The sequence below is a fragment of the Daphnia magna genome, linkage group LG2 (genome assembly GCF_020631705.1).
Source record: "Daphnia magna isolate NIES linkage group LG2, ASM2063170v1.1, whole genome shotgun sequence".
Taxonomy (NCBI): domain Eukaryota; kingdom Metazoa; phylum Arthropoda; class Branchiopoda; order Diplostraca; family Daphniidae; genus Daphnia; species Daphnia magna.
In genome coordinates, this window is record NC_059183.1 from 6,650,755 (window position 1) to 6,677,275 (window position 26,521).

At 38.8% G+C, this 26,521-nt stretch overlaps 5 protein-coding genes and 2 long non-coding RNA genes across 9 annotated transcripts; 5 read left to right on the top strand and 2 right to left on the bottom strand.

Annotated features, from left to right (window-relative positions):
• Positions 1 to 864: 864 nt before the first annotated feature.
• Positions 865 to 3,137, top strand: LOC123469750 (type 2 phosphatidylinositol 4,5-bisphosphate 4-phosphatase-like). The gene is made up of 7 exons (XM_045169030.1): positions 865 to 1,025; positions 1,214 to 1,396; positions 1,474 to 1,682; positions 1,750 to 1,799; positions 2,056 to 2,146; positions 2,205 to 2,259; positions 2,322 to 3,137. The coding sequence occupies exons 1-7, from the start codon at positions 953 to 955 to the stop codon at positions 2,405 to 2,407; spliced, it is 747 nt and encodes a 248-aa protein (XP_045024965.1). The 5' UTR covers positions 865 to 952; the 3' UTR covers positions 2,408 to 3,137.
• Positions 3,138 to 4,108: 971 nt separating this feature from the next.
• Positions 4,109 to 7,213, top strand: LOC123470279. 2 transcript variants are annotated; one of them, XM_045170404.1, is made up of 7 exons: positions 4,109 to 4,340; positions 5,046 to 5,423; positions 5,491 to 5,833; positions 5,895 to 6,116; positions 6,185 to 6,367; positions 6,448 to 6,567; positions 6,847 to 6,988. In XM_045170404.1, the coding sequence occupies exons 2-6, from the start codon at positions 5,071 to 5,073 to the stop codon at positions 6,538 to 6,540; spliced, it is 1,194 nt and encodes a 397-aa protein (XP_045026339.1). In that variant the 5' UTR covers positions 4,109 to 4,340; positions 5,046 to 5,070; the 3' UTR covers positions 6,541 to 6,567; positions 6,847 to 6,988. The 2 variants fall into 2 exon arrangements, with proteins under 2 accessions (XP_045026339.1, XP_045026338.1); XM_045170403.1 differs by lacking the exon at positions 6,448 to 6,567 and having other exon boundaries at positions 4,110 to 4,340; positions 6,847 to 7,213.
• A 607-nt stretch (positions 7,214 to 7,820) lies between these two features.
• On the bottom strand, positions 7,821 to 13,526 carry LOC116915388 (locomotion-related protein Hikaru genki). Of its 2 annotated transcripts, XM_032920503.2 has the most exons (14): positions 12,807 to 13,356; positions 11,061 to 11,164; positions 10,737 to 10,863; positions 10,641 to 10,682; positions 10,410 to 10,479; positions 10,237 to 10,349; positions 10,064 to 10,096; positions 9,897 to 9,998; positions 9,131 to 9,274; positions 8,949 to 9,067; positions 8,797 to 8,896; positions 8,680 to 8,719; positions 8,486 to 8,619; positions 7,821 to 8,400 (listed from the first exon to the last, which is right to left on the bottom strand). In XM_032920503.2, the coding sequence occupies exons 1-14, from the start codon at positions 13,027 to 13,029 to the stop codon at positions 8,207 to 8,209; spliced, it is 1,545 nt and encodes a 514-aa protein (XP_032776394.2). In that variant the 5' UTR covers positions 13,030 to 13,356; the 3' UTR covers positions 7,821 to 8,206. The 2 variants fall into 2 exon arrangements, with proteins under 2 accessions (XP_032776394.2, XP_032776395.2); XM_032920504.2 differs by lacking the exons at positions 7,821 to 8,400; positions 8,486 to 8,619 and adding an exon at positions 13,447 to 13,526 and having other exon boundaries at positions 8,637 to 8,719; positions 12,807 to 13,380.
• LOC116915575 lies at positions 10,229 to 11,009 on the top strand. The gene is made up of 2 exons (XR_004390142.2): positions 10,229 to 10,370; positions 10,438 to 11,009. It is a non-coding gene; the product is annotated as an uncharacterized LOC116915575 (long non-coding RNA).
• A 343-nt stretch (positions 13,527 to 13,869) lies between the features above and the next one.
• Positions 13,870 to 17,805, top strand: LOC116915374 (exocyst complex component 3). The gene is given in 12 exon segments (XM_032920481.2): positions 13,870 to 14,138; positions 14,233 to 14,381; positions 14,447 to 14,587; positions 15,022 to 15,169; positions 15,554 to 15,767; positions 15,828 to 16,228; positions 16,320 to 16,365; positions 16,368 to 16,465; positions 16,543 to 16,698; positions 16,761 to 16,919; positions 16,993 to 17,139; positions 17,225 to 17,805. Coding segments are annotated over 12 exon segments (2,247 nt in total). The 5' UTR covers positions 13,870 to 14,048; the 3' UTR covers positions 17,723 to 17,805.
• Positions 17,806 to 18,879: 1,074 nt separating this feature from the next.
• On the bottom strand, positions 18,880 to 19,542 carry LOC123470280. The gene is made up of 2 exons (XR_006643910.1): positions 19,244 to 19,542; positions 18,880 to 19,166 (listed from the first exon to the last, which is right to left on the bottom strand). It is a non-coding gene; the product is annotated as an uncharacterized LOC123470280 (long non-coding RNA).
• Positions 19,543 to 21,414: 1,872 nt separating this feature from the next.
• On the top strand, positions 21,415 to 23,051 carry LOC116915459 (ensconsin). The gene is made up of 2 exons (XM_032920611.2): positions 21,415 to 21,612; positions 22,243 to 23,051. The coding sequence occupies exons 1-2, from the start codon at positions 21,602 to 21,604 to the stop codon at positions 22,835 to 22,837; spliced, it is 606 nt and encodes a 201-aa protein (XP_032776502.1). The 5' UTR covers positions 21,415 to 21,601; the 3' UTR covers positions 22,838 to 23,051.
• The last annotated feature ends 3,470 nt before the right edge of the window (positions 23,052 to 26,521 follow it).

Genomic DNA, 26,521 nt, shown 5'->3' on the forward strand with positions numbered 1-26,521 from the left:
ACTTGCATAGTTGGTTAGGGGGTGCTGTTTAGTATTTTTTTGCGTTTCTAGTGTCAAGAAAATATGTAAACATGGGTGATTCAAATGTTAGCAATCTAATACCTCAAACAATAAATCTATTTAAACTGTCCGACCACGCTAATGGACTTGTGCAGATAGAGAAGGATATCTACTTAGAAAAATTTGTAAAAGTAAACATCGATTGTCCATACCTTTTCCCAGATGTGGACAATCGAAAAATACTAAACAGCATCCCTAGCCTTTAACTTGAATTAATTTTCATAGATAAAATAGGGATGATTAATTAATTAAAATAACTGGAGAAGACGCAGAATGTCTTAAAGTGTAGTATTCTAGAACATTTCCTGAATTGGAAAAGCATTACTAGGGTAAATAAATCAAAAACCCCCTTTTTTCCTATCTCCCCCTGCAATCGAAACCCCTCTGGATTTTTATAAAATTTGGCAACGCAGCATCCGAAACTGGTCTATTGTACACAACGATTCCTACAATTTATTTATGTTAGACCGATAATTTAGTCCAAATATTTCATCAGAAAAAAATCTCCTACATAACAACAAATTTAGGCGGTCCCCTTTACTATTTAACAAATGAATTGAGAGTGAACATGTGATTAACTATCATAATATACGAAAGCGGTGTAGGCCTACACCAGCACACATACCGACACCGCACCGATATGGCCCGATCAGCTTTATTCGGGTTGGGTCATGTGGTGCAACGGGCTGAAGCTGATCGGGGCCGAGCGCTACCAGACAGACATCATAGAATAAAATGCCTCCTGGCGGCAAATTCTGGCATGCTTTTGTATTGGCGAAGATCTGAGAACAGGGTAATGTTGAGAACTGTAGTCTAGTTACACGGGGGTGTTTCTTTATGGTCACTTTTCTTAGTTGTCTTACCGAAGTTTGTTTAAAGTACCAAATTACAAATGCCGTCTGATGAGCGGAAACCTCTTGTTAGTCATGATTATGGTGGAGATCTGGCTGCTAATATTGCCCAAGGTAAGTTTTTTAATTAAAATCTTCGAGGAAGCCAAGGGCTAAGGCAATGATTTCGTCTCTGAAAATGTTATCTTGTCTATGAGTCACAATGATGCCAGTATACACCTTGCGGCCTCTTAGTGTCCTTTACATATATATATATATATATGATTGTTCACACATCATCTAGCAGTGCTTTTATTTACCAGAAGTTGATGAAGTTTCCCCACCTTATGGATCCACAAATGACACAAGCTCATGGACAACAGGAGCAGCACAGTTAAATGGAAACCCTATGGTTACTTGTAGAGTGTGCCAAGCTCTCATTGACATCTCTGGCAAAAAAGACCAGCATGTTGTTAAGTGTGCTGAATGTCATGAAGCAACAGTAAGTTTGCTTTAAAACATTTTATTAAATATTGATTGTTGTACCTAAACATACAATGAATTATTTATGTTATACCATCAGCCAATAAAAATGCCCCACCTGGGAAGAAATATGTGAGGTGTCCTTGCAACTGCCTCTTGATATGCAAAGCTACATCTCAACGAATTGCTTGCCCTAGACCTAGTTGCAAGAGGATCATCAATCTGACAACAAACCCTACTAACCCTTCAGTTCCATCTGTTCCTGGAATGTGTCGTGTCACATGTGCTCATTGTCATGACACTTTTCTGGTTGTACAATTTAAAAAATTTGCCATTTAACATTTTATTTACTTCTACACCTATTATTCTGTTTCAGTTCAACACCCTGACAAATGCTTTAGCCAGATGCCCTCATTGCAGAAGAGTGTAAGTAATATTGCCAACTAATGGGCTTAAGGTTGCTTTTTGGTAAAATATGGTTTTCAAACTGCTGGTTGCTCTACATATTCCTTTTATTTATTTGGTTAACCAAGTTAAACAATCAGGTTTATGTGAATGAAAATAGTAGCATTCACGCTATCTTTATTAGTACGTTCAACAATAACATTTTATACATAGGATGTTCTTATGCATTTGTGGCTTTTATATGTATATTTATTTCAAGCTTTCCTAAAAATTACAGATCATCTGTTGGGCCGGATTTTGCCAGGAAGAGGGCAACTATTTTCTTGGTTTTAAGCATGGTTTTTATCGCCGTTGGTGTTGGAGTAACGGTTAGTAACTTAAAATTATGTATCAGATTATGTAATCATACTTATTTTTCTTGAAAAGTGGGGTACTTATCATATAGCGGTTTCCAAAGGAGGAATGTACGTGGTATACGTGGGTAAGTTTAAAAAAAATTATATATATAGATCTGATTGACATCCTTTTTTGAAATTATTCCAGGTGCATTTCTCATTGCCTTGATCTTATTTATTCGAAGCATCTACTATTGGACGATGAAAGTCAGTGTGATAGAAGGTCCAATGTAGTTAGCTGGGTTTCCTTCAATTTAGTCTTGCTATGGCGGTTGTCTACCTTTTTTCTTGTATCTTGCTTTTCATAATTATGTAGAAATATGTTTATTCATGATGATAGTTAAGTGGCATATGCACATCCCTTAATCGAAGAACGGTAAAGGCAAACAAAATGTGAACGTTTCACCTTAAGATTTAAAGGACATTCCGCGTTTGCATTGGTGTTTTACCTTCAATTAAGCGTCTCCACTACTATACTCTTCCAAAATTTATCCTTAACCGGAACTTGATTATTCATCGCCCTCCATCTCAACGTCTTTTTTACGAAGCGATCGGTCGAAAAAAATTTGCTTTTCTACTCGGAACTCCTGAGGTATCTATTATAACAGTCACATTATGATAGAAACGATATTAATCTATGAAACAGGCCTTATATAATTAAGCGGGCCAGAGTTAAAATTGAGAAACTTATTGGGATCCGTGTAACCAGTCGGTTCATTTATCTCCTAAACCATGTAGCCGTTCTCATTGAAACCTAAAATGTCGTCATTCGCTCATTCGAATGTGCCCCATTCAGTGATTTTTGGTTTATTCTAGTTATCTAAAGAATTTATTGATGTGCGTAAACTCCCTTGCGGTAGTTCCGAACAGTCGGAGTGATGGGAGGCTTCAACGTTTCCATCTACCACTGTTCCATGATTGGTTAAACTATATGTTGTTTTGAATAAATACGCATAGATTCTTACTATCTGTTCTTTACAACTTATATATTTGCATAAGCCCATGGTGGAAAAATGTAAACGGGAAGTATTCAGTTTTTTCTGTCGATTCTGAAAAATGTAACCTCATACACACAAGCACATGGATATACAGTAATGTATACCCGGGTCACCCTAAACATCCGTCGACTATCCAACTTCAGACAAACCCAGCAATTGGTAGGCTTTCTGCGGAAGACCTTAAGTTAATTAGAAGCCCTAATTTAGACAAAATGGCGGTATGCTGCAGCTTATATGGTATCACAAGCTGATATCACCACCCCACCGATAATCACTCAAACGTTGGTGGAAATAAAGAGAATGGGAAATATAAATATTTTGAAAAATGGAAAACATGCGCAGTCATAAAGCAGATAAATGATACCACCATACCCGTTTTTAACTGGGGCATTGCATGTCACTTCGCGCAGCTCTTTTTATTTATCACAATTCATCGTCTTTTAGTGGAATAGGTAATCTGTGTGCGTAGACTACTTCTATTTGAATGAATTGCTCTAGCACACCTACGGACCTACACAACAAGGAAATAAAAGGCTTTGACATAGTTTCATTCTTTTCCTTCATCTTTTCACCAGTCTAGCCGTAGAACATCTCTGGGACAAAACTAGCGCTCCAAATACAAATAAAAATATGAGCTAAAAATTGGCGGTGCAAGGTTATCTTTTGTTGCACATATTTTCTTAGCAATTGAAACACTATATGGCGTAAAACACAGAGGACAAGCAGATTGCGACAGCAGATTGAGAATTCAGAGCAGGACATGGATGTATACTGACAATCATGTTTCATGATAAGTGTTCAGCAAATTTTAATCATAACTCAATTGCTCTATCTTACTCCAAACCGAAATGGCAAGACGAAATACGTAAAACCAGTAGCGTGTAATAAACTGAAGTAGGACAGCAGCTAAACACTGATTATTGACCATACCCGAGTTACGTGTCATTCCTCCTTCGTGTCATGCCTATTTCTGTTTTTGATACTCTTTTGGTATTTGGGAGTTCGATTTGGAGACAGACGGTCGATTAGCTTGCGGCAGTCTGTCCGCTGGCATTGCAGCCGAAGGAATTGCCTGCAGCTTTGGTTCCGCAGTTGACCATACAAACGGGGAAAAACAAGTGAAGAAATCGACAGAAGTCTTAGCTATATTGCAGCGCGTAATAGTAACGGTGAGTTGTTGCTTGGTTTTTTAAATCATTGATTCCAAAATAAGGCATTAGTTAGTTCTATCTAATCGTAAATGTGCATTATTCGGGATTTCTAACTCAATGTTAGCTTAATTAAATGCAAACAGCATAGGGTTTTATATATAGTTTCCACCAGATCAGTTCTTAATTTGATCCAGTTTTTATTGTTGACGTAGTATTGCATACGGTTTAATGCTTGCGTGGCTTCATACACGTATTCTGAGTTATGGGAATGGGTAACAAGATTGCTTCGCATTAGCTTTTCTTCTTGACAGTATTTTTTAACAACAAAAATATGTATTATGAAGCCCAGTTTAATTAGTCAAAACCTCATTTTGCTGGATAGTCTATTCAAATAATCGCATATACGTATCAATTTCTAGCATTTATTAGCAGCATCTCGCAGTTGGCAAAAATAGTTAAGAAAAATGCAGACGAGAGGGCAGTGTGGGTTTTGGTTGTAACTTGTAGTTGTGGTATTCCGCACAATTCCCGACGTACTCCTATGCCAAACGAGCACCCACCACTGCAAAGTGAATTATCCGTTCTTTTTGTTTATGCTCTGTAGTTGCTTAAATGTTTAACGGCATTTGTTTTTCTTCCTGTGGGATGTGATAGACTAGGCCCGTAAAATTAAACTATGATGGGCGAATGATATTTTCTGTTTTTTTCTATTGATAATTGAAGCCAAAAGACGTCAGACGTAACGAAGATGGCAGAAGGTAATACGTCACTGACGGGGAAATTTTGTAGCCGCATTCCTCGGTTGCAACGATCTGTATCCTTCCATGGTAAGGAATATAAATCCGCCACAAGTAATGAGGCAACGGAAGAGGAGTTGACAGAAGCTCTAGACGATCTCCGCTCTTTGAGCAGCGTTTCCAGTGTTGCGTCGTGTGCAGTGTCTAGTAGGGCATACCGGAAAGCTGTCGAATCTGCCTTCGAAATTCAGAAAACAAATTCTCCAAGATTTACGTTGCACTGCTCTACTCCACCAAGTAATGGCTTCCCGGGTGAATATTTAACACCTACCCAAAGGGCTAACAGAACCATTCGACAACTCAAGTAACCCAGGCAACGAATTGGTCGTTTTTCCTGGCAGCCTATTCTTCAACATATACCGTTTTTTTAGGTCATTATTGAAGGAATCAAAGACAGACAGCAATTACAAAGATTTTGAGATACAACGCCTGACACGCGAGCTTGTACTTTTACGCCTGGAACATGCTCAGTGTGGAAAAAACACAGTCAGAGGGGAAAAGGAACCTGAAAATACTTTACCCTTGGCGACGCCCTCTCTAGCCGATTCAGGTCATTTCGATGATCTGTCGTACCAAGCAAACCAGTTAAAGGATTCTTTAGTAGAAAAAGATGTTGATTCGCTAGCCTCTGGTAGTTGGAGCATGGAGAAAAGCCGGATTGCTAACTTTCATGGAGAAAAAATTGAGGATTTGCTAAGACGGCATGCCAACGAGGTAATTATGATGTAGCGTTTTCATTGCCACCAAAAAATCTTTAAAACTTCAGTCATTTTAGATACAGCAAGTGAGAAATCGATTTACAGATCGGCTTGAGTTAGCTTTAACCCAACTCAGTGATTCGAATACGCGTTACGCAAATCTGTTAACCAGCCATGATTTAAGTCGACAAGAGCTAGAGCGAAGCTCGAAGGAACAGCTTCGATTGCGTCAGAAAATCGAATCACTTGAGCATAAACTTGCGCAGCTTCAGATGGATATGGAAGAACGCGAAACGATGGTATTTTAAGAGCTGGAAAAATCAGCTGCAGATACCAACAATTCACTAACTTATTGAACATTGTTTAGGAATATGAAACGCGAGAAAAGGAATTATCTCAAATTGAAAACCTTTCTGGAGAGTTGGCATGTAAAAATCAAATCATCTTGGATCTTCAATCGAAACTGGAACGTTTATGCGTTGCAGCTGACGAAGCTCGAACCGGGACCCAGAATTTACAAGCCGTAGCATCGACGTTAGAGCAGCAACAGGTAATTGCCAATAACTAAAAATAGGTTTTCATTGATCCTGGAGTAATCTCAAGTGAGGACTGACAAGTGACTTTCGGCAGGTTATTTTTAATTCTTCAAGGGCTTGGATATCGGGAAACGAAGCTATTACTCTCTGGCTCTGCCTTCACAAGCAAACCCGGAGGGTGGTTTAACGAACTGCCAGTGTCTGCTACCACCAGGTTATTCCCTGTAAACTGATTTTGTGCTTGCTTTTTTCCCTACTTTCTATCCCTTTAAAGACAGCTAGGTTAGTTTACAAGATTTAGTCGACTAAGAAACCTGCCGAAAGTCCTTATCTGTTTGTTTTTTTTTCTAATCAGTACCGCACCCCACCGGTACATACTATACTCCCCCTTAACTTAGATAAACTGATTTAAGTTTTGCCAATTAGCAATTAAGCGAGCCGTTTGCTTATTATAATTTTTTACCGAATTTCTTATATCAATCTTTGCTTGCAGGTGGATCTAGAAAGCTCTAGTTCCCGAAGTTGCGCGAATGTGGACGACAAATCCAGGATAAACAATGCCAACCATCCGTCTCCAGATCCTTCTATAATTCTTAAGTTTTTGCGTTCTGCAATATTTTATTTATTAACAGACAACGAAAATGGATCTGAGCATCTGCGAGCCATTCAAAGTATTCTCGAATTCAGTCCCGAAGAAAGGTGTGCAGTAGAACGTATAGGGAGGCTTGGTTATTTGTAAAATTCTAAATGACTATTAATCACGGGTATCATTAAAAGACTGCGGTATACCTGATTCGCTAACATAAACTATGGAAGTATAAAACACAGCTATTAGACAACAATAAAATTTCTTTAAATTTTTTGCTTTTATTTATCTTATGCTTTCTCTTTAAACTTTTAGTAGTTTAACAAAGGTTCGTATGGAAAATCAAATTTATTTTACTTCAAAAATATCAACAAAAACAAAAGAATTATCCCGGGAACTATGGTAAGGTTGCTTATTTGTATAGCGTTGGAGCTGACCATAGCCTACATGGGGAAAAATAAAAAACTGAAGGCAGTTCCATAGTTTGTCCTCACTGCAAATGTAGAGCAAATAAGCAACCCCTGCCACCCTTTTTAGTCATTGAGTGATTGAGGCATTTACGTCATAGTTGATGCAGCAGGTGCCATCTGTTGTGCAACTAACAAGAAACAATAATAATAATAATAACAAACTACGCCCACTACGCAAACTGCCGTAGCAATGTTTCGTTAAGTTATAGTGAGTTTTGTTATGCTACATTATAATTGCATTCGGACGTTGCAGTAGTTTGTCAACGTTTAGACAAAGTGCTGAATCAGGTGTTGCAGTACAGCCTACGCCCGTAGGTTTACAGCTCATTGTGAACAGTGACAAAATAGTGCTGTCAGCGCAACACCCAGTGGTGAAGGCAGTTTTGTGTAGTACAAAAATTCTGCGTGAGGTCCGTTTTTCATTTTATTAGTGCGAGAAAAATACGTCATGCAATAGAAAGAACGCTGAACAACACTGATCCGTGTCAAGCGTGTGCAAATCTAGTGGAAACCGATAGCAACACGCGCAAACAGAGGTTTGAAAACAAAGTGACACACATATTATTATACTTTTTCACTCTGGCATCTGTATCCGTCCCAAACCAATATAATCCGACAAACCGATATGCTGGAATCATGGACTCATTTGGTTACGCATCGCTAGAAGCAGAAAATATCTATTACTCTTTGAAAACAACACAAATTTTTAGAAAATGAATAACGGTATAGTCCTGTAATGTTTTCAATTAGAAAAGTACGAGTGAAACAAGTTCTTTCTTTCAGTATAGACCACGTGCTTAGATACCATTGACACACACCCCTACAGCAGAAGACCATGAACCATCCTTTTGACAGGTCAGCCATTTTCTTCCCTGTAACTTCCTACCAGGTTGACAAGAAAATTGGACCGTGGCGCCGATTTCGTACGTCGAATTCTCGGGGGTTATATAACCATAGGAAGGTATCCCAGGATGGCTGCAAAGCATTTGACCTAAATCGAGCAGTCTTTCTTTGAATAATGGTATTTTCTTCCTTTATCCTTACTGGTATAGTCAGTTAATTGTACGAAAACTTACACAGAGGAGCTGAGTGAGACCAAATTCCATTTTCCATACAGGTGATTTCATATTGTCCCAATAGTTGGAAATTACGATTGCAAGCAAATTTCACAACATCTCCGACGAAATGGCTACTGCCACTGTCTTTAATTCTAAACAAAAATATGTGTTAGTTTGGGTATTGAGACGTGTTTGCTATGAAATCAAAATACCGGCCATTTAACGGGGGCAGTAGCTCAGGGCATTCAACAACTTCAAAAATTATTAATTTTTCATTTTTTTTTTTTTTTTTTTAATACGGCTTCAGTTTAATTGACGTGCGAAAATACCTTGGCATGAAGGAGGAGCTGGATACCAATCCATATTTTGCTGGCAAGTCGCATTGTTCAGTCCAATAAGTTGGTAACCGGGTGGGCAAGAAAACTTAACCTATCATACAAGGTTAAGTAATACTTATAGTAGAAAAGCACAAAATGTTTACCATCGCCTTATACCCCACTCCGTTAAGGAAGTCAAACTCCAATCGGGGATCAGCACCATCCATATCGTAGGGACACTGAATTAATTCGCAAACAGGCAGTCTGTTCTCCGACCATAACCCTATTTAATAAAAATAATAATAGTGATAATGGTTTTTAAATCACTGTTCATAAATTTTTGTACCAGAAGTTAAGCATTCGCTGAAATTTGACCCTATCAATTGGTATCCTTCTAAACAAAAAAAAACCATTCTTTGTCCAGCATAATTTCCTTCGATTACGGCATGTAGCGGCGATTCAACCACAGGAGGTGTGGGGCATTGGATTGCTAAAATAAAATACAAAGATAAACCAAGAACATTTAGATTATAGGTTAGTATATTGCGTAAATCTAAAGAAAGAAATTTTTTGTCAAAATGTGATGCTATAATTTATCAAAATGGGATGCTAAATAAGTCAAAATGTGAAAGAAGAGGTAGCCTACTGCCATTTCCGTTAGATTTGTTTAAAGCAAAATTGTTCTTGGCCTAACTGCAAGATTTATATGGAACCAAATATCCGCAAATATCATACATAGGCTACACTGCCGCGATAAGCAGTCTATACTTATAATTACGGCATAATGAATCGTTTTACTACTCAAGAATTTTTGAAAAATAGGAATGACATGCAGTTTCGTTCGACTCGTAACAACTGGCCTTTTAGTTGAATGATATTACGGGGCTGCTTTTCGTACTGAAACAATAACGGGTTACGTCCACTGCGTAAAAGAAAGTAGCTATGACAATAATAAAATTTGATTGCAACTCAGTTTTGGGGACAGTTTTCAAACGACATTCTTCCCTGGCGGTTCCCTCAATCGCGGAAATATTTTCTGCAAAAATTGCTGTTTGCAATTTACAAGGAAGCAAAAAAAATTAACCAGCATAAAATTACAATAAATTGCTTACTTTGAACAACTATACGTATACTATTGTTATGCCCACGAGGAGTAGTACACGTGTATTCGCCTTCATCGCGCGCTTGAATGGAGAATATTGAAATCCGGAACCCTGTTCACAATTGATTTATTAATAAAAAAATGTTGTGTGTAAATTTTGCTGAAAATCATACTTACGCCACAGCCTTTCTTCACGAGATATTGCCCAACCTAAACAACGTTTTGATGATGAACGACTTATTTTACTATGACAGAATAGAACGATAGGTCAGAAGAAATTAAGGTAAGTAGGACGTTCGGTTAGAAACTAATGGTATATGAATTGTCAAGACAATTTAGAGAAATCAAACCGAACGGATGGCTCCTGTTAAAATTATTGGATTTTTTCCAAGTCCACTGAGGATTTCCCAATTTTCTGTAGAATATACAGTCAAGATGTACGACACTTCCTGGACGAACAACCCTTTCAATAACAACAAGGATGGTAATCAATTTGTACAACAAATAAATGTAATTTTCTTACAGTTCTCCTGCGGCATTTTCCCCAGCAGATCCCGTTGGAACATTCGTTTTTATCGTTGGCGGATGATCATCTATAATATTCCAATTGAAATTTGCTAATCAAACTGAAGACGATTAAAGATGTTGTAAATGTCTAACTTAGTTTTTAATTTGCTAGACAATTAATCAGAATCAAAGAAGACGATCCTATATACGTGCACTTCTTAATTATAATCGAAGAGAAACGGTTTACCAATAAATGCGGAAAGGCCATCGGAAGGTGTCGTTGGAAGACCTATGCAGACAAATGTAAATAAGTCATTAAAGCAGAATATTTTATTTTTTTTACATGTGGGGAGCTTGTCGCTCCATTTTCCATGGTAGCATTGGATTGAGACTGCGCCCAATAATTTCATTTTGCCAAGCACGGGACATCGGGCTACGAGAGTTGTACCGTGGGGAATAACGGCATTTGCCTGTTAAAAAGATTACAATCATGGAAATTTAACATGCAAGGACTGGAATAGGCCTACTATACGTAGGCAATTGATTTTTTATCTTGCTCCTCGCTGGATATGGTTAATGAAATTCAAATCAATATATGTTGAAATATTTACATTTATCGGCCTATTGCTCTATTGGTCATATTGTATTTTATGCGTTTTGGACTTACCGGTAAAGGACTGTGATGTCCATAATATGAAAGAATAAGATTTTTCTCGTCGGGAATATGAAGGCGGCAATTTTTCAAAAGTGGTTGGTACCAGTCATATTTTTCTAATACATAAAGAACGTAAGAAAAATTTAATGCAAAAAAAACCAAAAAAGCTAACCTATTAGTTTACTTTTAAATCACATAGGCTACTGCCAATATAATCCCTTGTGAGTGCTTTTTATAAATGACGTTTTTTTTTCTGTGTACTTTTTGCCATCATGTATCTTAGCAGGATGTAAGCAAGCGTTAACCGAGATATATAATACTATATACGTATATTACAGAGAGGGTGGAAGGGGGAGGAATAAACGTTGTGACAGAAACGAACCAAAATTTTCGAGATGATTGGATCAATCGATCAGTAAGAGCTGTTGCAGGTGTAAATACTGGAGATTTAGATTTAGACAAAGACCATAAAGCAATAATATGGCGTAATTAAAATTAGCAGAAATTCTAGAAAATTTTTGATTTTACGCTACATTATACAGAAAAGTTTGAACGATGTATCACCCTATATCACCGATATCTCGACGGTGTTCCTAAATAATGTAGGCTAATCCAATTGTCTCTATTCCCTCCCATTCACTGCTAGAGCTGCTACAAAAGTTAAAATTCCCCTTTTAAAATGCTAAACAAACAATGAACACCCATTTTCCTGAAAAACATGTATGTAGCCAATATAAATAAAGCAACAAATACGGGAAATAGTAGTATTCAGTTGAATGCCAGTATCTTCTTTAATATACTGTAGTTCTTTGGTTTGAATATTTACTTCAATTTAAGTTACAAAGACGGAAACATCAGAAATTCCATTTTCCTTAGTTTTTTTAGATAACGGAAGGTATACATGACTTATTTCAGTTAAGACGACATTTTGTGAGCGAAGCCCATCACCCACCCGGGAAGCGGCGGGAAGCCATTAATTTTTACCCGAACTACTGCTGTAATGCATGACTCATTGTTTAGCAGGGGCTAAAGACAGAGCACCTAATGAAATATGAACATTTTAATTTCCCTCGAAGCTTTAAATAATGTTAAACTATATTGCAATCCACCCAACCCCAATTCCACAGTCTAGTCTACTAAAAAAATCACGATGGTGAACTTAAGGCCTTTTTTAGCCGACGCTTTAAGTACCTTACTTGTGTTTAATGTCTTTTAGAATTTCACAGTCGTTGCCTATTTGAAAAATAAAAGGTGACAAAGATTTAACTTATTTCCAGTTTCATTCTTTTCGTTTTATAGTTGAAGAATTTATGGGCTTTCAGATAAGATTTAGCAAGATCAGTGAGGCATGATTCTTTAATGTTTATTAAGATTGTGATAAATGATCGAATGGGTTTGAAGATTTTCAAACGAGGTTGAAGAAAGATTCTCGTAGTTGCGAACCCCCTTTTTAATAAAAAAAAGCTACGAGTGGATAGTCAAATAAGTGGCTCTCTCTGAGGACCAGATTGCCTTTTCCAATGATTGAACTATGATTCAGAAAATTGTTTGTTCTTCAGTTTACATAGAACTTTATCCAACAAACTTCTTGAACTGCCAGCTCTTCTATTTATTACTTTATTTTTTAAATTTTTATTCTTTTTTTACTACAAATTTTACTTGTTTTTGTAGCTGGTAAGAACATAAAATGCATGCAAGAACATGTATAGAATTCACTCCCACACCCGTGAAGGGGTCTTAACAAGACTAAAGACTCACCCTGTAATTCGAAGTTGTCAGGATGGGCTAAAGCTGACGCTGTAAAAAACTTTTCGATTGGAGAAGTTTTTAACTCCAAGTTATTTAAGCTTTCACCATTACTTGTTGTAGTGAACAGTTCGCCATAGGCTTCATTCCGTCCGGTTAAAAATATCGGTAGCAACTGCAACACAATCCTTAGCCACCACCACATAAAATTTGAAAATGAAGTCGTGCACTGCATAACGGGAAGGCTTTGCCCTACGAAACGAAGTATTCTGATATCTGAATATGTTCTTTGATTAAATCGCAGCTGTAGGTAACAGAATAGTACAAAACGTTTTTCGCCCTCCTGCCAGTAACGCAACGTCCTTTAGACTGGTTCATCGGTCAATAATCTTCACTGCCGAGCAGCAAGCAAGGCACAGACAAGGCAGAAAGGAAGAGATTATGACTTCGATCGATGCTTCGTGCAGTGATGCCTTTGTCATGTCGTTGATTTTGTTCGTTACTTTCCTATTTCTCGTGGTAATATAATATACCATTCAAGCCAACACCATAGAAAGAAATGAGCGTTGCGTAACGTCGTGTGTGCCTTGAAGAACAATGCAACAAAGTTATAGTATGATTATTAGCATTATAATAATGCGTAACCACCAACCATTTTCGCCCATCAGTTTTGTGTTAAAACTGACTTTTTTCAAAGCAACCATTTTATCCAAATCGGAACAATTTATCGTTTTTTTTTTTCGCAGACGAAGACAATAATATTTTTTTCGCAGATTATTAGAGGGTTTTTGAAAGAGCTGCCCGATTCCTATTGTGAAGCTTACATAAGCAGTTTAGCACAGCAGTTATACCGACAGTTACCGAGGCTTCGGGGGAAATTGACTCCGATATGAAACGGAAAGACATCACACTATAAAGACGCATACCCACAGCTATAACTTGGTTCCGTTAAATATTGTTAAGCAGTACGGATGTATTTAGAAAATTTTCTATCGATCCAAGCACATAAAAACAAATAAACATTGTGACTTTATATGAGTGCCCGGCGGCCCCGGCCACCTTGGTTAAGCAGATGCTCGCAGCAGACGTCCCTAACTCGTGACAGTTGACAGATAGAACTTGCAACCTGAGTCAACAAACAAGTAACTTGGGGATTTGTGGAGTGTTGTGTTATAAAAATATTGTCGCTCTATTTCTTTAATTGTATTAGTGAAAGAACTAGTCTGAAATAACTAGATTGACTCAGTGAAAATAATGAATATAGAGCTCCTTCAAGAGGAGGCGATGGCCTCTGCCGCTGTATCCCTATCTGCTATGTTACAGCGCCCGGATCAACTTGAAAAGGTAAAAAATAATCTCTGTTATGCATTTATGGCAGTTTTATATAGCACAAAATTTGATCTATGAATTCTGATTTAATATTTTTCTCCTAATGTAGGTGGAACAATACAGACAACGAGTAACACGAAAGAAAACATCTGTTGAAGCGATGTTAAAGACTGCTGTGCAAAGTCAGCTTGATGGTGTAATTAGTGGACTTCAGCAATTACAATCAGCTTTGGTTGACATTGTTGATATTCGTCAAAGGTAATGCCATCATGATATAATTTTAAATAGTATGACCATGTAGTTATTGTGACATTTTGTTTCAGGTTACATGAAATTGAGGAGTGTGTTGTAGCCATCCCATCACTTTGTGATAGTGTCAAGAATGTTAGAGAAGAACATGTAGTTTATTCACAATATGCTGTTGCCATGGAAAATCTAAAACATATTTTTACTGTTCCAGAAAGGTAAATCTTGGAAAGTTTTTACTCTTACAGCAGTGTCCCTATTATTGAAAGTTTTCTTTTCCAGTAACATTCTAGTCTGAATCTTGTACAACCTTTCTTCTTATTCTATGTAAAATGTTTCTATTCTAGGAAAAGGTAGTATTGACCCAATGTAGAATCTTTATTCTAGACTTAGTACATAAAAAGGGGTTAACAGACACCATAATTTAGAATTTACTGCGTCTCCACCTATCTGCTGACCATCGTCCTGATGGTTTTAAGATCAGGAAATTCGAGAGAGCTATCAACTTGATTTTATAGCTATAAACTTTTCATGTGGCTTTTCGGTAGTCACCTACAATTTATTGCGTACCAAAGATAGATAGGCTTGAAAAAATTTTATTTGTAAAATTATTATAAATTATTTTTAAAAAGTTATGTGGTTCTACTTATAGTGTTGACAAAACTCGACAATGGATTTCGGAGGGTAAACTTCTTCATGCACACCAGAGCCTTACGGATCTTGAAAACTCGCGGGACGATTTGCTCTACGAACTCCACAGATTACCAAATCACTCGTTGCAAGACAAACAAATGCTCAAGGTCTCAAAATTTTTGCTTCTAACAAAAAGCGTATTTACACAGATCCAGCGGTGACTGCTTGCTCGTTGAACAATTAGCTTTTAATAATTAATTCAATTCTTAATGCATTTTCATAAACGATATTAATCAAGGCAATAATTTTCACCAAGCCCTCTGCTAAACTGTGCCGTTGAATTTGAGTTATTATTATCTTATAACTAGATTAAAAACGGATTTTAAAAAACTTAACTACTGTCAATGAAACTTGCAGTCCTCACTGGATATTAAAATTCTGAACAAATGCCTATGCTACATAAATATACCCACACTGTGTTTCTAAGACATAATTTCCCAATTTTGACTCAACATTTTCATTTTATTTATTTATTTTTTTTATCTCACCAGGCATATTTTTCTGGTGTGCAACAGTTGTCGGAACAGTTGGGAAAGCAGCTGTGGTTACTCTTAGGTAGATCTTTAAATACCGTTCGGAAGGAGCCACAGGTGATTGTGACAGCCGTTCGGATTATTGAACGTGAGGAACGTGCGGACGCCTATGCGGTTCAACGTCAGAAACAAAGCGGATTCTTACCGCCCGGTAGACCGAAAAAATGGAAAGGTGATTCGTTTTGTCAATATATTCAAAGTGCTCTTCGCTACCTTCTGTCTAAATTCACAGCACGTGCTTTGGAAGTCCTTAGCGACGCCGTGGTCGAAAGAATAGAAGGCAATCAATTTGAAGAGAGAGGTGACAATAAGATGTGGCTAGTGCGGCACCTTGAGGTGACACGTATGTTGATTATTGAGGATCTTCGTGTAGTAAAAACGCTGTGTGCCCCTTGCTTTCCTCCTCACTGGGATATCGTCAACCAATTTTTTCAAAAGTATCACATGAGTATTAGTAAACATCTAGAGGAAGTTATAGCGGCCGGCCTTATTGGCAACGAATTTGTTACACTTTTGTCTTGGGTGCTTCAAACGTATCCAGGTCCAGAGCTACTGCGACACGTAGATATTAACATTGAACCCAGTTCACTGGGCCCAATTTTAAGCGACGATACAATTGAAAAACTTTTTCAGGTAAAACCTAAATGTTTTTTGTTTTTGTTTGTTTGTTTGCTTATTTTTTTATTTCTAACGATGAAGATTTAACATTTGTACATTTATTTAGGCCTATATAAGTAACATGGCTTCCAATTACAATGATTGGATGCAAAAACTGTTGATGCAGAGGCCAGGGATTGGAGGCGGCCCGTAGTTCCTGAATCGGACGGTGATGGTCATTATCACACGGAGTCTATCGTCATAATCTTCCAAGTAAAAATTTACTTACTTCTGGAAATCATTGGATGTAAAGAATTGGCATTTAACACTTGATGGTATTTCCGCCTAAGATGGTAGAGCAAAACCTTAGCGTGTCGCGCACTATTAGCGACGGACTTATGACGCGAGCATTAATTTTGGGATTGGAGCAAATCACACAATACGGAGAGATGTACAGGGAAGCAATTAATCTTTTCAAGAACAAACATTTCGAAGATAGAAGCCAAGTATGTTTCCGTAAGCCCCTGTGGCCTCTCTGTCAAATACCTTTATGTTTGTTTCGTTTCAGGTGCCTTATTTTACACACTACATGATTGCGATAATCAACAATTGCTTGCATGCGATGGAACTAGCTCAGGAAATGAAAACTCGAAATGGAAGCAGGTGTGATCAGAGTGGGTCGTCGGCAGTTTTGAACAAATTTGAAAATCTAGCAGTAACTTACGATGTATTTCATTTTACTTGTGAAAAATTGTTTTACTACAAGTCGACAAAGAATTAAGAATACGATTTTAAACCAGGGTCTTAGGAACGAGGCTGCTGGTATTCTACTAGATGAAGCTTTCCTTGATCTTGAACCGCACTTCCAGGACTTGCTGACTCGCAAATGGGTCGTGTCCACCGTTCCGGTTGATACAATCTGTGCAACTTTGGAAGACTACTTTCAAGTACGAGCGTTTTTTCTTTGCCTCGACAGTGCGATTTCTCTGATGTTGTGCAATTAACAGTCTAACAATTTTCTGAATATTTCAGGATTATATGCATCTGAAGCCACGAAATTTCGAATACGTCATCCGGCAAGCTGAAATCTGCATCACACGTAAATACATAAGTTCTATTTTTCAGAAGAAGCTATCGTTGAAAGAAGAACGGCGAGAAGTGGCAGAAAAGATCATTCAGGAAGCCGGGCAAATTGAAGCTCTTTTAGCTCCTGCTTTACTTAGTCGCAATTCTCCCTCTGATGCCTCTAATTCTAAAGCCACTGAAGATGCGTCAAAGGCAATATCTGCTCTAGCTGAAGTGATCAAATGTGATTCTGAGATTATAACGCTAGAGCTTATAAATTTTATTAAAAAATATCCTGACGTTTCCCAAGATCAACTGACATACCTACTGAGTCTAAGAGGGGACTTTGGAAGACTAGAAGCACGACAGAGAGTGACAGACTTGTTGTCAAGTAGTTCAAAGGACGAGGTCGCTAGGAGTACGATTTTTTCTCTAATTATTGTTCCAAGTTCAATATTCTCATAAACGTTACTTTATTTGTCTTCGAATCCCAATGGGATCATCCATCATACCATTATACCAAATAATAAAAATCTGGTTTATTCAAAGTTTATTTGGTTTCTATTATTTATCTATTAACTATTTTTAGCAACTCCATCTCGTTCAGGGACCTGTAGACCGAGAGCCTGCGACAGGTTTGGGATATTTTTTAAAGAAAAGGCAGAACGCCATAAATATTTAAATTAACATACTTTATCGGCGGAAATGGAAGTCTGCCGTGCCGGATAGGGTTCCCCTGTGCGGTACCGACTACCGAAGTCGGCGGGAAAGTTCCCAAAAGGAAAAATTTTCAAGAAGAATAAGATGTTCACTAAAAAGAAGGGCGTGAAAAGTTACGTGTGAACCCCACAGACCAGACGAAAAAATCGGGTTCCCTATATCCACCAGACGCAGGTGTGTAACCAGAGTAATAGAATACTGGTGTAGCCACGCTTATGGTGGGCCCTCCCATTGCCTTTTTGGCCTGAAAGTCTTTCTGTCCCATAACGAAAGCGCCACAGCGGCTGTGTTGTGAACTTGTGATGTATTACGTTTTCGCTATGTTTTCGCTCATTTTCGTCGTCTGTACTTCAGAAAGTAAACAAAAAGTGGCTTAATTAATTAGTGTGAAAAAAAGTATGTATAAACATATGGGTTGTTATAACAATAACAACCCTTAAAACTCAATTCATAGGTGGCGTTACGGTTATGGGACACTTAAATCGATATCTTGCCTCATTTTCTCACAATCGATACGCGAAATTGGCAACAACTTTTGGGAAAAAATCCGAGAGGGGGAGTTAACATAGCCGTGGCTACACCAGTATTCTATTACTCTGGTGTAACTGTTTTCCCCCTGTCAAATTCCTTTACAAGTGGTGGCAACATCGCATTGACGGCGCAAAATTCAAATTGTTTATGTTATGTTTTGAGTACTTAAATAGTTATTAATGAAAAATAGTAATACCAGAGTTGAAACTAGCTCACCGAAACGTGAGCTTAGCTCAAGCTCTCCGCTCACGGCCTAAAAGTGAGCGGAGCTCAAGCTCAAGCTCACACAAAAAAAGTTGAGCTTCGCTCAAGCTCACGTTCGCTCAAGCTCATTTCCAAGTTCATTTTATTAATAGATCACCTTTGACAACTGACAATCAAAACAGTGTATTTTTTTCAGATTTGCTTTCATGAGAAAGCGGTCAATGCTCAATGGTCTAACATTGAATGAGAATGACAAATCTGCCAGAATCATGCCCATCGCTGCCAGAATCATTAATCTCTACATTTACAGTTTCACAATCAACTTGATCATCACCACCTACAGCACCCACATGACTTTGAATTTGTAAACTTGTAGAAGCTGTTCGCTTTTTTTACGCAATTTCTCATTAGTCGCTACTCTCTAAAGAGTTTAAGACTTTCAGTTTCAGATTTCCTGGTTTTAATTTGAACAAAAATTAGTGTGAATTAAGCAATTAACTACAGAAAACCAATATTTAAGACACAACTCACAAGTTTATGTTTTTATTTGTTCAGTTCAATCACTAAGCTGTAACTGTAAGCATAAGCAACTAGTATAGGCTAGGGTATTAGCAAGTAGCACAGACAGCTTTCCACCTCCAAACGTGGAGATTTGTCTCATTTCGGCAACCACTTTCAATTTTGGCCGCTAGATGGCGCCACAAGCGTGAGCTTCCGCTCATGAGGCAAAAGCTCAAGCTCAAGCTCACACTTTTTCAAAAAGAGCGAAGCTCAAGCTCAAAGCTCACAAAATGAGTGAGCTTTTGAGCTAAAGCTCAAGCTCTCGTAAAGCTCGTTTCAACTCTGAGTAATACATACTAAAATATTGTTGTTTTTCATAGTCTGGGTTTGTATTTGCTGACTGGAATAAATATTTTACAATTAATTGCACACAACATTAATAACTTATTCATTATTATCAATCTTCGAAAGTTGAGTCACCATCGAAGTCATTTTCTTCGCAAATTTTTAATGTAATAATTTTGCACAAATGGATAGATCTTATCAAGAGCTATCCATTCCTTTAATTTTTCTCAAATATAGAGCTTATAGTTTACCGATTTTAATTCATTTAGTTTTACGATCTGTCAAACCACACCGACAAAAATATCCAATCGGTTTACTACTCGGTTAGGTATTTTTTTAAAGCAAAAATTTAACGGAAGTGGATAGCCCCAATCATCGGCTATCCATTACTGTAAAAAAAATTTATTTAGACCTAATATTTTTACCTATGAAGCTATTTTAATTTTGTGTACTGGGATAGAGGGATTACCCGAGACACGTTAAACCGCACCGACCTACCTACCTGAAAAATAGCTGATCGGTCATTACTCGGGTAGGTGCTTTTCAAGCGGTTTTCTTTCGTTCAAAATACCCACTTTAAAAGATATGGCTCAGCCTTAACTTAAAAAAGGGTGGGCCAGTGAAAGAAAATAAATAAAACTATAACGTATTGCACAAAACAAGTCAAATAGGGTACACAGTAATGATATCGGGTTTGGAAACCGGTTTCACTACCCGAATACCCATGAGTTGAAATTCATAATTATTACAGTAATTTTAATGGAATTATACCATTGCTTAATTAAGTAATATTCTAATAAATAAAAACAAAATTATAAAGTTAAAAGGCATTGTATTACGGAAAGGAAACAGAAAAAAAATAAACAATAAACATAAATAATAAAAAAACTCAAAACAAAAAAATAACGGCTCGGGGTTTTGTGTAGAGGTTGCGCTAGTATAGCGAATTGAGCTGCCTATCTCTTGCTGCAAATTGAGGCCAGGCACCTGAACCCTACCAGGAGTTGTCGTCATGTTTTTCCTGACAGAGTTCAGGTCCCTGAACGAGATGGAGTTTATTTTTAGCCAATAGAGCAGTAAAACATCCTACGTTGCACGTTCTCCACAAATGCGAAAATCTCATTTGTGTCGAAGTTGGTCTGCTGCGGCTGCGGGGCCTTATCATGGTCAGAGTCATAAAACCCTGGTTGGTTCACGCTGAGAGGAATCCCTATACCGCGTTTCGTTGGTCTGAATGTCTAAAATTTCGACGGTTTTGGGGCGGGGCACAGTGGTGGAAACTAGAATCAGAGTCATCTATCGAGAGAAACTGAGTTATTCAACGGCTAGGGCTGTGGCCCAGACCAAATGGGACGGGTTTTTTTCTTAAAGGGTTAAAATTAACGGGTTATGAACCGGGTCGACGATTTAAAAAAATGACCCATCTCGCTTGACCCGTGGGTCAGAAAAACAACCCGGGTTGGGTCATGTCCCACGTAATTATCGGGTCAAACGCACTTTTCTTCTCGTCTTTACAGTCTCGTCATTAGAATCAACCATTACAACGTTTAGATTTGGAAAACTTTTTTTGCCAGCTGCATCGCCTGATTGACAGGATTTTGGTACATTTGGACGTTTTCTGCGACTGGTGGCCAATTTTCGAAACGATTTTTTCCACAATCCACAATATTGTTATGAAATGTCAAAAGTATTATATTAAGTTGTTAAAATGACCGCCAGAAATGCGCGGGCTTGCCCTAAATGTGAAAATTATTCCCCACCTTGACCTGTTTGGCTCCGCCCCTGACCTACCCTGCCCTCTTGAACTCGTATAAAAGGCGTGCTCTTACAGTTTTGGCGCCAGTTGCCGTTGGAGAGTCGTTAGAGTTGTAGCTACGGCCAGAGTGACCTTTGTTTTTGCCAATTAGTGTTGCGTTTGTGTTACGGCAATAAAAATTTAGACTTTTGAACGTGGTTTTCCGTTGTGCTTCTTAACATTTGGTGTCAGAAGTGGGATCTGACGAAGGAAAGGTGTCCACCACGTGCCGTCGAGACAAATTCAATATGGAAAAGAGGTAACTTTGGTGACGACTATTAGTGCATATGTGTGGTGGCAATTAGAACGTTATTGTTAGCATAAGTTGTTTTGCATTAATTTATTTGTGTTTGTTAATTGACTCGTTGGAGTCATTAACTTATTTGTGTTTGTTAATTGACTCGTTGGAGTCATTAACTCATTTGTGTTTGTTAATTGACTCGTTTGGAGTTATTAACTTATTTGTGTTTGTTAATTGACTCGTTGGAGTCATTAATTTATTTGTGTTCGTTAATTGACTCGTTTGGAGTTATTAACTTATTTGTGTTTGTTAATTGATTCGTTGGAGTCATTAACTTATTTGTGTTTGTTAATTGACTCGTTTTGAGTCATTAATTCATTGGTGTTTGTTAATTGACTCGTTAGGAGTCATTAACTCATTTCTGTTTGTTAATTGACTCGTTTGGAGTTATTAATTCATTTGTGTTTGTTAATTGACTCGTTTGGAGTCATTAATTAATTTGTGTTCGTTAATTGACTCGTTTGGAGTTATTGACTTACTTGTGTTCGTTAATTGACTCGTTTGGAGTCATTGACTTATTTGTGTTAGTTAATTGACTCGTTTGTAGTTATTAACTTATACCTAATCCATTTCTCTGATCTCTTCAAGTTCGATACCTAATCCTGGGACAGAAGGGAAAGAGAAGAAGAAGAAGAAGCTTACGGAAGGACAGAAGAGGAGGCGCAATCGGTATACTTTTGAAAAAGAAAGAAAAAAACGTGAAGCAGCAGCCGCCGCAGCCATCCAATTGACCTCTTCAATCCCAGTCGTTTCTGAGAGGTCTGTGGTTTTTACTTCTGCTGATCTGCCTCTTCGTCCCGTCGCTACCGTTGGCCCGCCTGTCAGTCCTATCTTTCCAACTACATCTATTGTTCCATCCATCGCCCCTAATCCACCAGAACCAGTCAGGGAGCAAGAAATTCCAGACAACCAGAAGGTACCTTGCAACAACTGCTATTCAGCCAACCACTTCCCAAGCGAAGAAGAGAGAGTTCGCAAATTCATCCAAAGGCGAAGAGAGAGGGAATTCGAACAAGCTGCTCGGCAAAAAGCCATCAATGAAAGAAGATCTCGAGGGGCGAAAGAAAGAGAAGTAAAAGAGAGAGAGGATAGAGAAAGGAGAGATAAGGATCCAAGAGAGAGAAGAGAAAGAGAGAGAAGAGAAAGAATTACAAAAGGAAACGAGAACCCCATGAAAGGGTAAAGTACATGCTGCCAATTCGGAAAGAGAAGGATGAAACAATTGCAGAAAGGGAAGAAAGACTTAATATTTCGGAGGCGGCAAAGAAAAAGCAGGAAGAAGAAGAAGAAATATAAAGGATGCGGATGGAGATTAATTTTGTCGACTAGTTGTTCTAATGTTGGTACAGGAAAATCTCGTAATTGACACATATTTAACCCATTGAATCATATCTTGCACCCAAATAAACCAGTTACAGCATTTAATTGACGCATTTAGTGTTTTAATAGCCCAGTGTTGGTCCTTAATCGACACACTGGTGTCTCAAGATACTAGTTCCAGATCTCATTTGATGAAACATAGTCTAAAGAAAACTGATGTCTATGCGTTCAAGCTGCGGTTGTAAATCGACCTCCTGTAAAAAGTGTGCATGCACCAAAAACAATAGACAGTGTAACGAACGCTGTAAGTGCCATCTTAATCGGTGTGAAAATAGATCAGTAATAAGACACACTGACCAAAATACTGCAATAGATCAAGACGCCCTAACCACGGCACTGGCAAACTTGATGGCTAATCAACAACAGCAACAACATATGTTCCAAATGCAACAACAACAAATGCTACAACAACAAGACGTGATGACGACCCTGGCGAATAGACTACTTGCTGTACCAGCGGCTGCCGTACCTATAATCCCAGCCCCAGCTCCGGCCGCGATAATCCGGACCACGCTGGACCCTGACATAAAATACACGGATCGAACGGCGAATCACTTCAAGACTGGCTACAACTAGTCAACCGTAAAGCCCTGGCAGAAGGTTGGCAAAACGCTTATAGAAGAAGGACAGCCATAAGTTCCTTATTTGGAAAAGCCATCACCTGGAATGAAGAAATTGGGATAAATATACCTCTATGGGACGACTGGCTAGACAGTCTACGCGGAACCTTCGAGGTTCAGCTAAAAGAAAGTCAGTGGCAGAAACTGGTTGAAGAAAGGAAACAATTACCAAACAAAACCGGATCCGCTTATGTTCTCGACAAAGTCAAATGGTGCCGTCGGAGGGCCATACCCATTACCGATGTGGAATTAACCCCCTATCTCATCCGAGGATTATATCGATCAGAAATTCGCTCCGTAATGATGAGGGATCCGCCAGCCACAGTCAACGCCTTCCTCGCTGAATTACGACGGCTAGAAGCCATCAGCGTATCTCCATTCGACTCAAGCGAGGCAATGTTTGATGCCGGTCCTCCACCTTCGAGCACCAACAATAACCGCTCGCTGTCACAAATAGTGGAAGGACTTACCACTCAGGTAGCCCTTCTGACCCGTAGCACTAACCAACCCCCTTCACCTGGTCCAGTTAAAAAGCAAGTAACATTCGAACGTCGTCCTCCAGGAACCAGAAATGAAATACAGTGTTACAACTGTAACACATTTGGACACTTTGCATGTGATTGCTCTCATCAAAACCCCCGCTTCCCAAGATCAGCAACGGACTCGGAAAACGGCCAAGCCACCCCACCGAGGCAGGAGCGGCAATAGACGAGCACAAAGTCCTCAAACCTACCAACCTGGCGCTGATCGAAGTACACCTTTCACGAGTTGGGCCTGTAAGAGCAATGGTCGACACAGGAGCTATGTTCAGTGTAATAGAAAAGAAATTGATACAGTATTTATTTAAAAATGAAAATTTAGTGGGAGGAACTCTGCTGAGTTTTAATAAAGAACGCGTTTCTATAGTAGGAGAAATATCGTTAACGGTTAGATTCAAAGACCGAGTAGTGGATTTGCAAAAAGTGAAAGTTGTGGATCAAGCGTTATTTCCCCTGATCTTAGGTGTTGATTGGATGGGGAAAAGCAACGTCGGCGTGAGGCTGAGCATCCAAGATCATTGCCAAATGGAAGCAGTCATCTTCCCGGAGATATCTACCAATAACTCTTCAAACAACATAGACGAAAATCTCACGAAAGAAGAGGTAGACGCAGGCAACGGAGTGCCGAGCAGCAATCACCCTCTCGCCGACCTTGCCACCCGTACGAGTCGAACGATACATGATGGAATCATGCGTCATCCTCGCTAAGACAATGAAGTTCGTCAATATATGCATCGAAGAAACTATAAGCAAAACAGCAATGGTGGAGAGGGCACATTCAGCCTGCCCTGACGGAGAATGGATAGTACCACATTGCTTGGTGAACATAGAAGGAAAATACGTCCGTGTTCCAGTTACAAACCTTTCCAAAAAACCCTTGCTACTTAAAAAAGGTCAGAAACTAACCCGGATTAGTCCATGGGGACTTGAGGAGGCAACGAACAACATCGACGAGGTGTGTGGGACCCTTAGAGAAGAAGATATGTACCTACCAGACGAAATAAAAGAGAAAATGACAAGCCGGGCTAATATTACGGAAGAACAGAGAACCGAACTCTATCTATCTCTGGCGTACTTGACAAATACGCCGGTTGCTTTTCTAATAAAGGGAAAATTGGAATAGACGTCATTCATGCTCATCGCATAAACACAGGAGACGCACGGCCTATAAGCGCACGACCTCGGCGTGTCTCTACGTACGAGCGTCAAATAATAGCCGAGCAAGTAAAAAGCATGCTGTCCAAAGGGATCATTGAGCCATCCATTGGATGTCTCAAAACAATACCGTTAAACATTAAAATTTAGCTGTTTTCTAGAATTAAATACCCTTAATTTAATATTAAAATGTAGCTAGTTCATTTACCTTTAACACAACATTATTGCTTGTATCCTTTGGTAAATTGGGAAGGTTTCACAATTTTTTTTTGCGATCCTCTTTTTTCCTATGAGGATTCCTCAGAGGAAAAACGGACTCGTAACAAACATGGCGAAATTCGCAAGAGTGCGTTCACAAATAGGGAGGGGGTACGCGTCAATCACTTGCTCTATTGCCCTTCTGTCGCTAGTTAGCGACCTCGAGCAATTAGATAATTGCCCTTCTGTCGCTAGATAGCAACCTCGAGCAATTAGATAATTGCCTACAATTGGCTCGACCTGGATCCATATAGGTGACTTTAAAGCATACTGAAATGATGTTCTAACGACCCATGTGCAATGAGCTTACCGATGCACCCGCAGTCGAGCTACGGTAAAAACGGGTAAATGTGAATTCCGACTTCCAACAACCTGCTGACAAGATAGCGTCCGTTGGCACACCCCAATTTGCCGCGTTGGAAGCAGAAACCCCACGCGTATAGTGGGCCGAGTAAATGGTCGTGTCTACTCCTGCCTCTGACAAGATTGACTTGATTCAACATGCTACCGTTGAACCGCTCACTGAACTCCAGGGCGGTTGGAGACCCAGCAGTAGCAATCTAGCTTTTGCCCCTACACGGAACTGCCCCGAGACGGATATATACTGTTTGAATGCCTCTACCGGGCATGCTAAGCAAACGGGGTGCAATTACATTAGGTGCCAAAAGTATCCGAACACTTCGCGTTTTCGGACCATTTTAGCATGGGTTCAAATGACGGAACGCGTTTAGCGCGATTGAGAAAAAGAGGGTTAAAAAATCCACATAAGTCAATGAAAATAATTTTGTGACCTAATAATAGATAAAGGTATCTAAAAAATTTTTTTTTTAATTTTTATGACTTGTAGCCGCTGGCTGGCATATCAGTGCACAAGTATCCGAACGTGAGTTTTTCCGCCATGCTTCCTTATGGCAC

Bases quoted from the DNA above. Each gene is read 5' to 3' on its own strand.
- LOC123470279 (XM_045170403.1), top strand. From the start codon at position 5,071: ATGGCAGAAGGTAATACGTCACTGACGGGGAAATTTTGTAGCCGCATT. The intron at 6,117-6,184 runs GTATTTTAAGAG...AACATTGTTTAG, and splicing joins TGGAAGAACGCGAAACGATG to GAATATGAAACGCGAGAAAA. The intron at 6,368-6,846 runs GTAATTGCCAAT...CTTTGCTTGCAG, and splicing joins CGACGTTAGAGCAGCAACAG to GTGGATCTAGAAAGCTCTAG.
- LOC116915388 (XM_032920503.2), bottom strand. From the start codon at position 13,029: ATGCAGTGCACGACTTCATTTTCAAATTTTATGTGGTGGTGGCTAAGG. The intron at 10,864-11,060 runs GTAAGTCCAAAA...TCTTTTTAACAG, and splicing joins GACATCACAGTCCTTTACCG to GCAAATGCCGTTATTCCCCA. The intron at 9,068-9,130 runs GTACAAAAATTT...TTTATTAAATAG, and splicing joins CAGCGAATGCTTAACTTCTG to GGTTATGGTCGGAGAACAGA.
- LOC123469750 (XM_045169030.1), top strand. From the start codon at position 953: ATGCCGTCTGATGAGCGGAAACCTCTTGTTAGTCATGATTATGGTGGA. The intron at 1,800-2,055 runs GTAAGTAATATT...TAAAAATTACAG, and splicing joins TGCCCTCATTGCAGAAGAGT to ATCATCTGTTGGGCCGGATT. The intron at 2,260-2,321 runs GTAAGTTTAAAA...AAATTATTCCAG, and splicing joins AATGTACGTGGTATACGTGG to GTGCATTTCTCATTGCCTTG.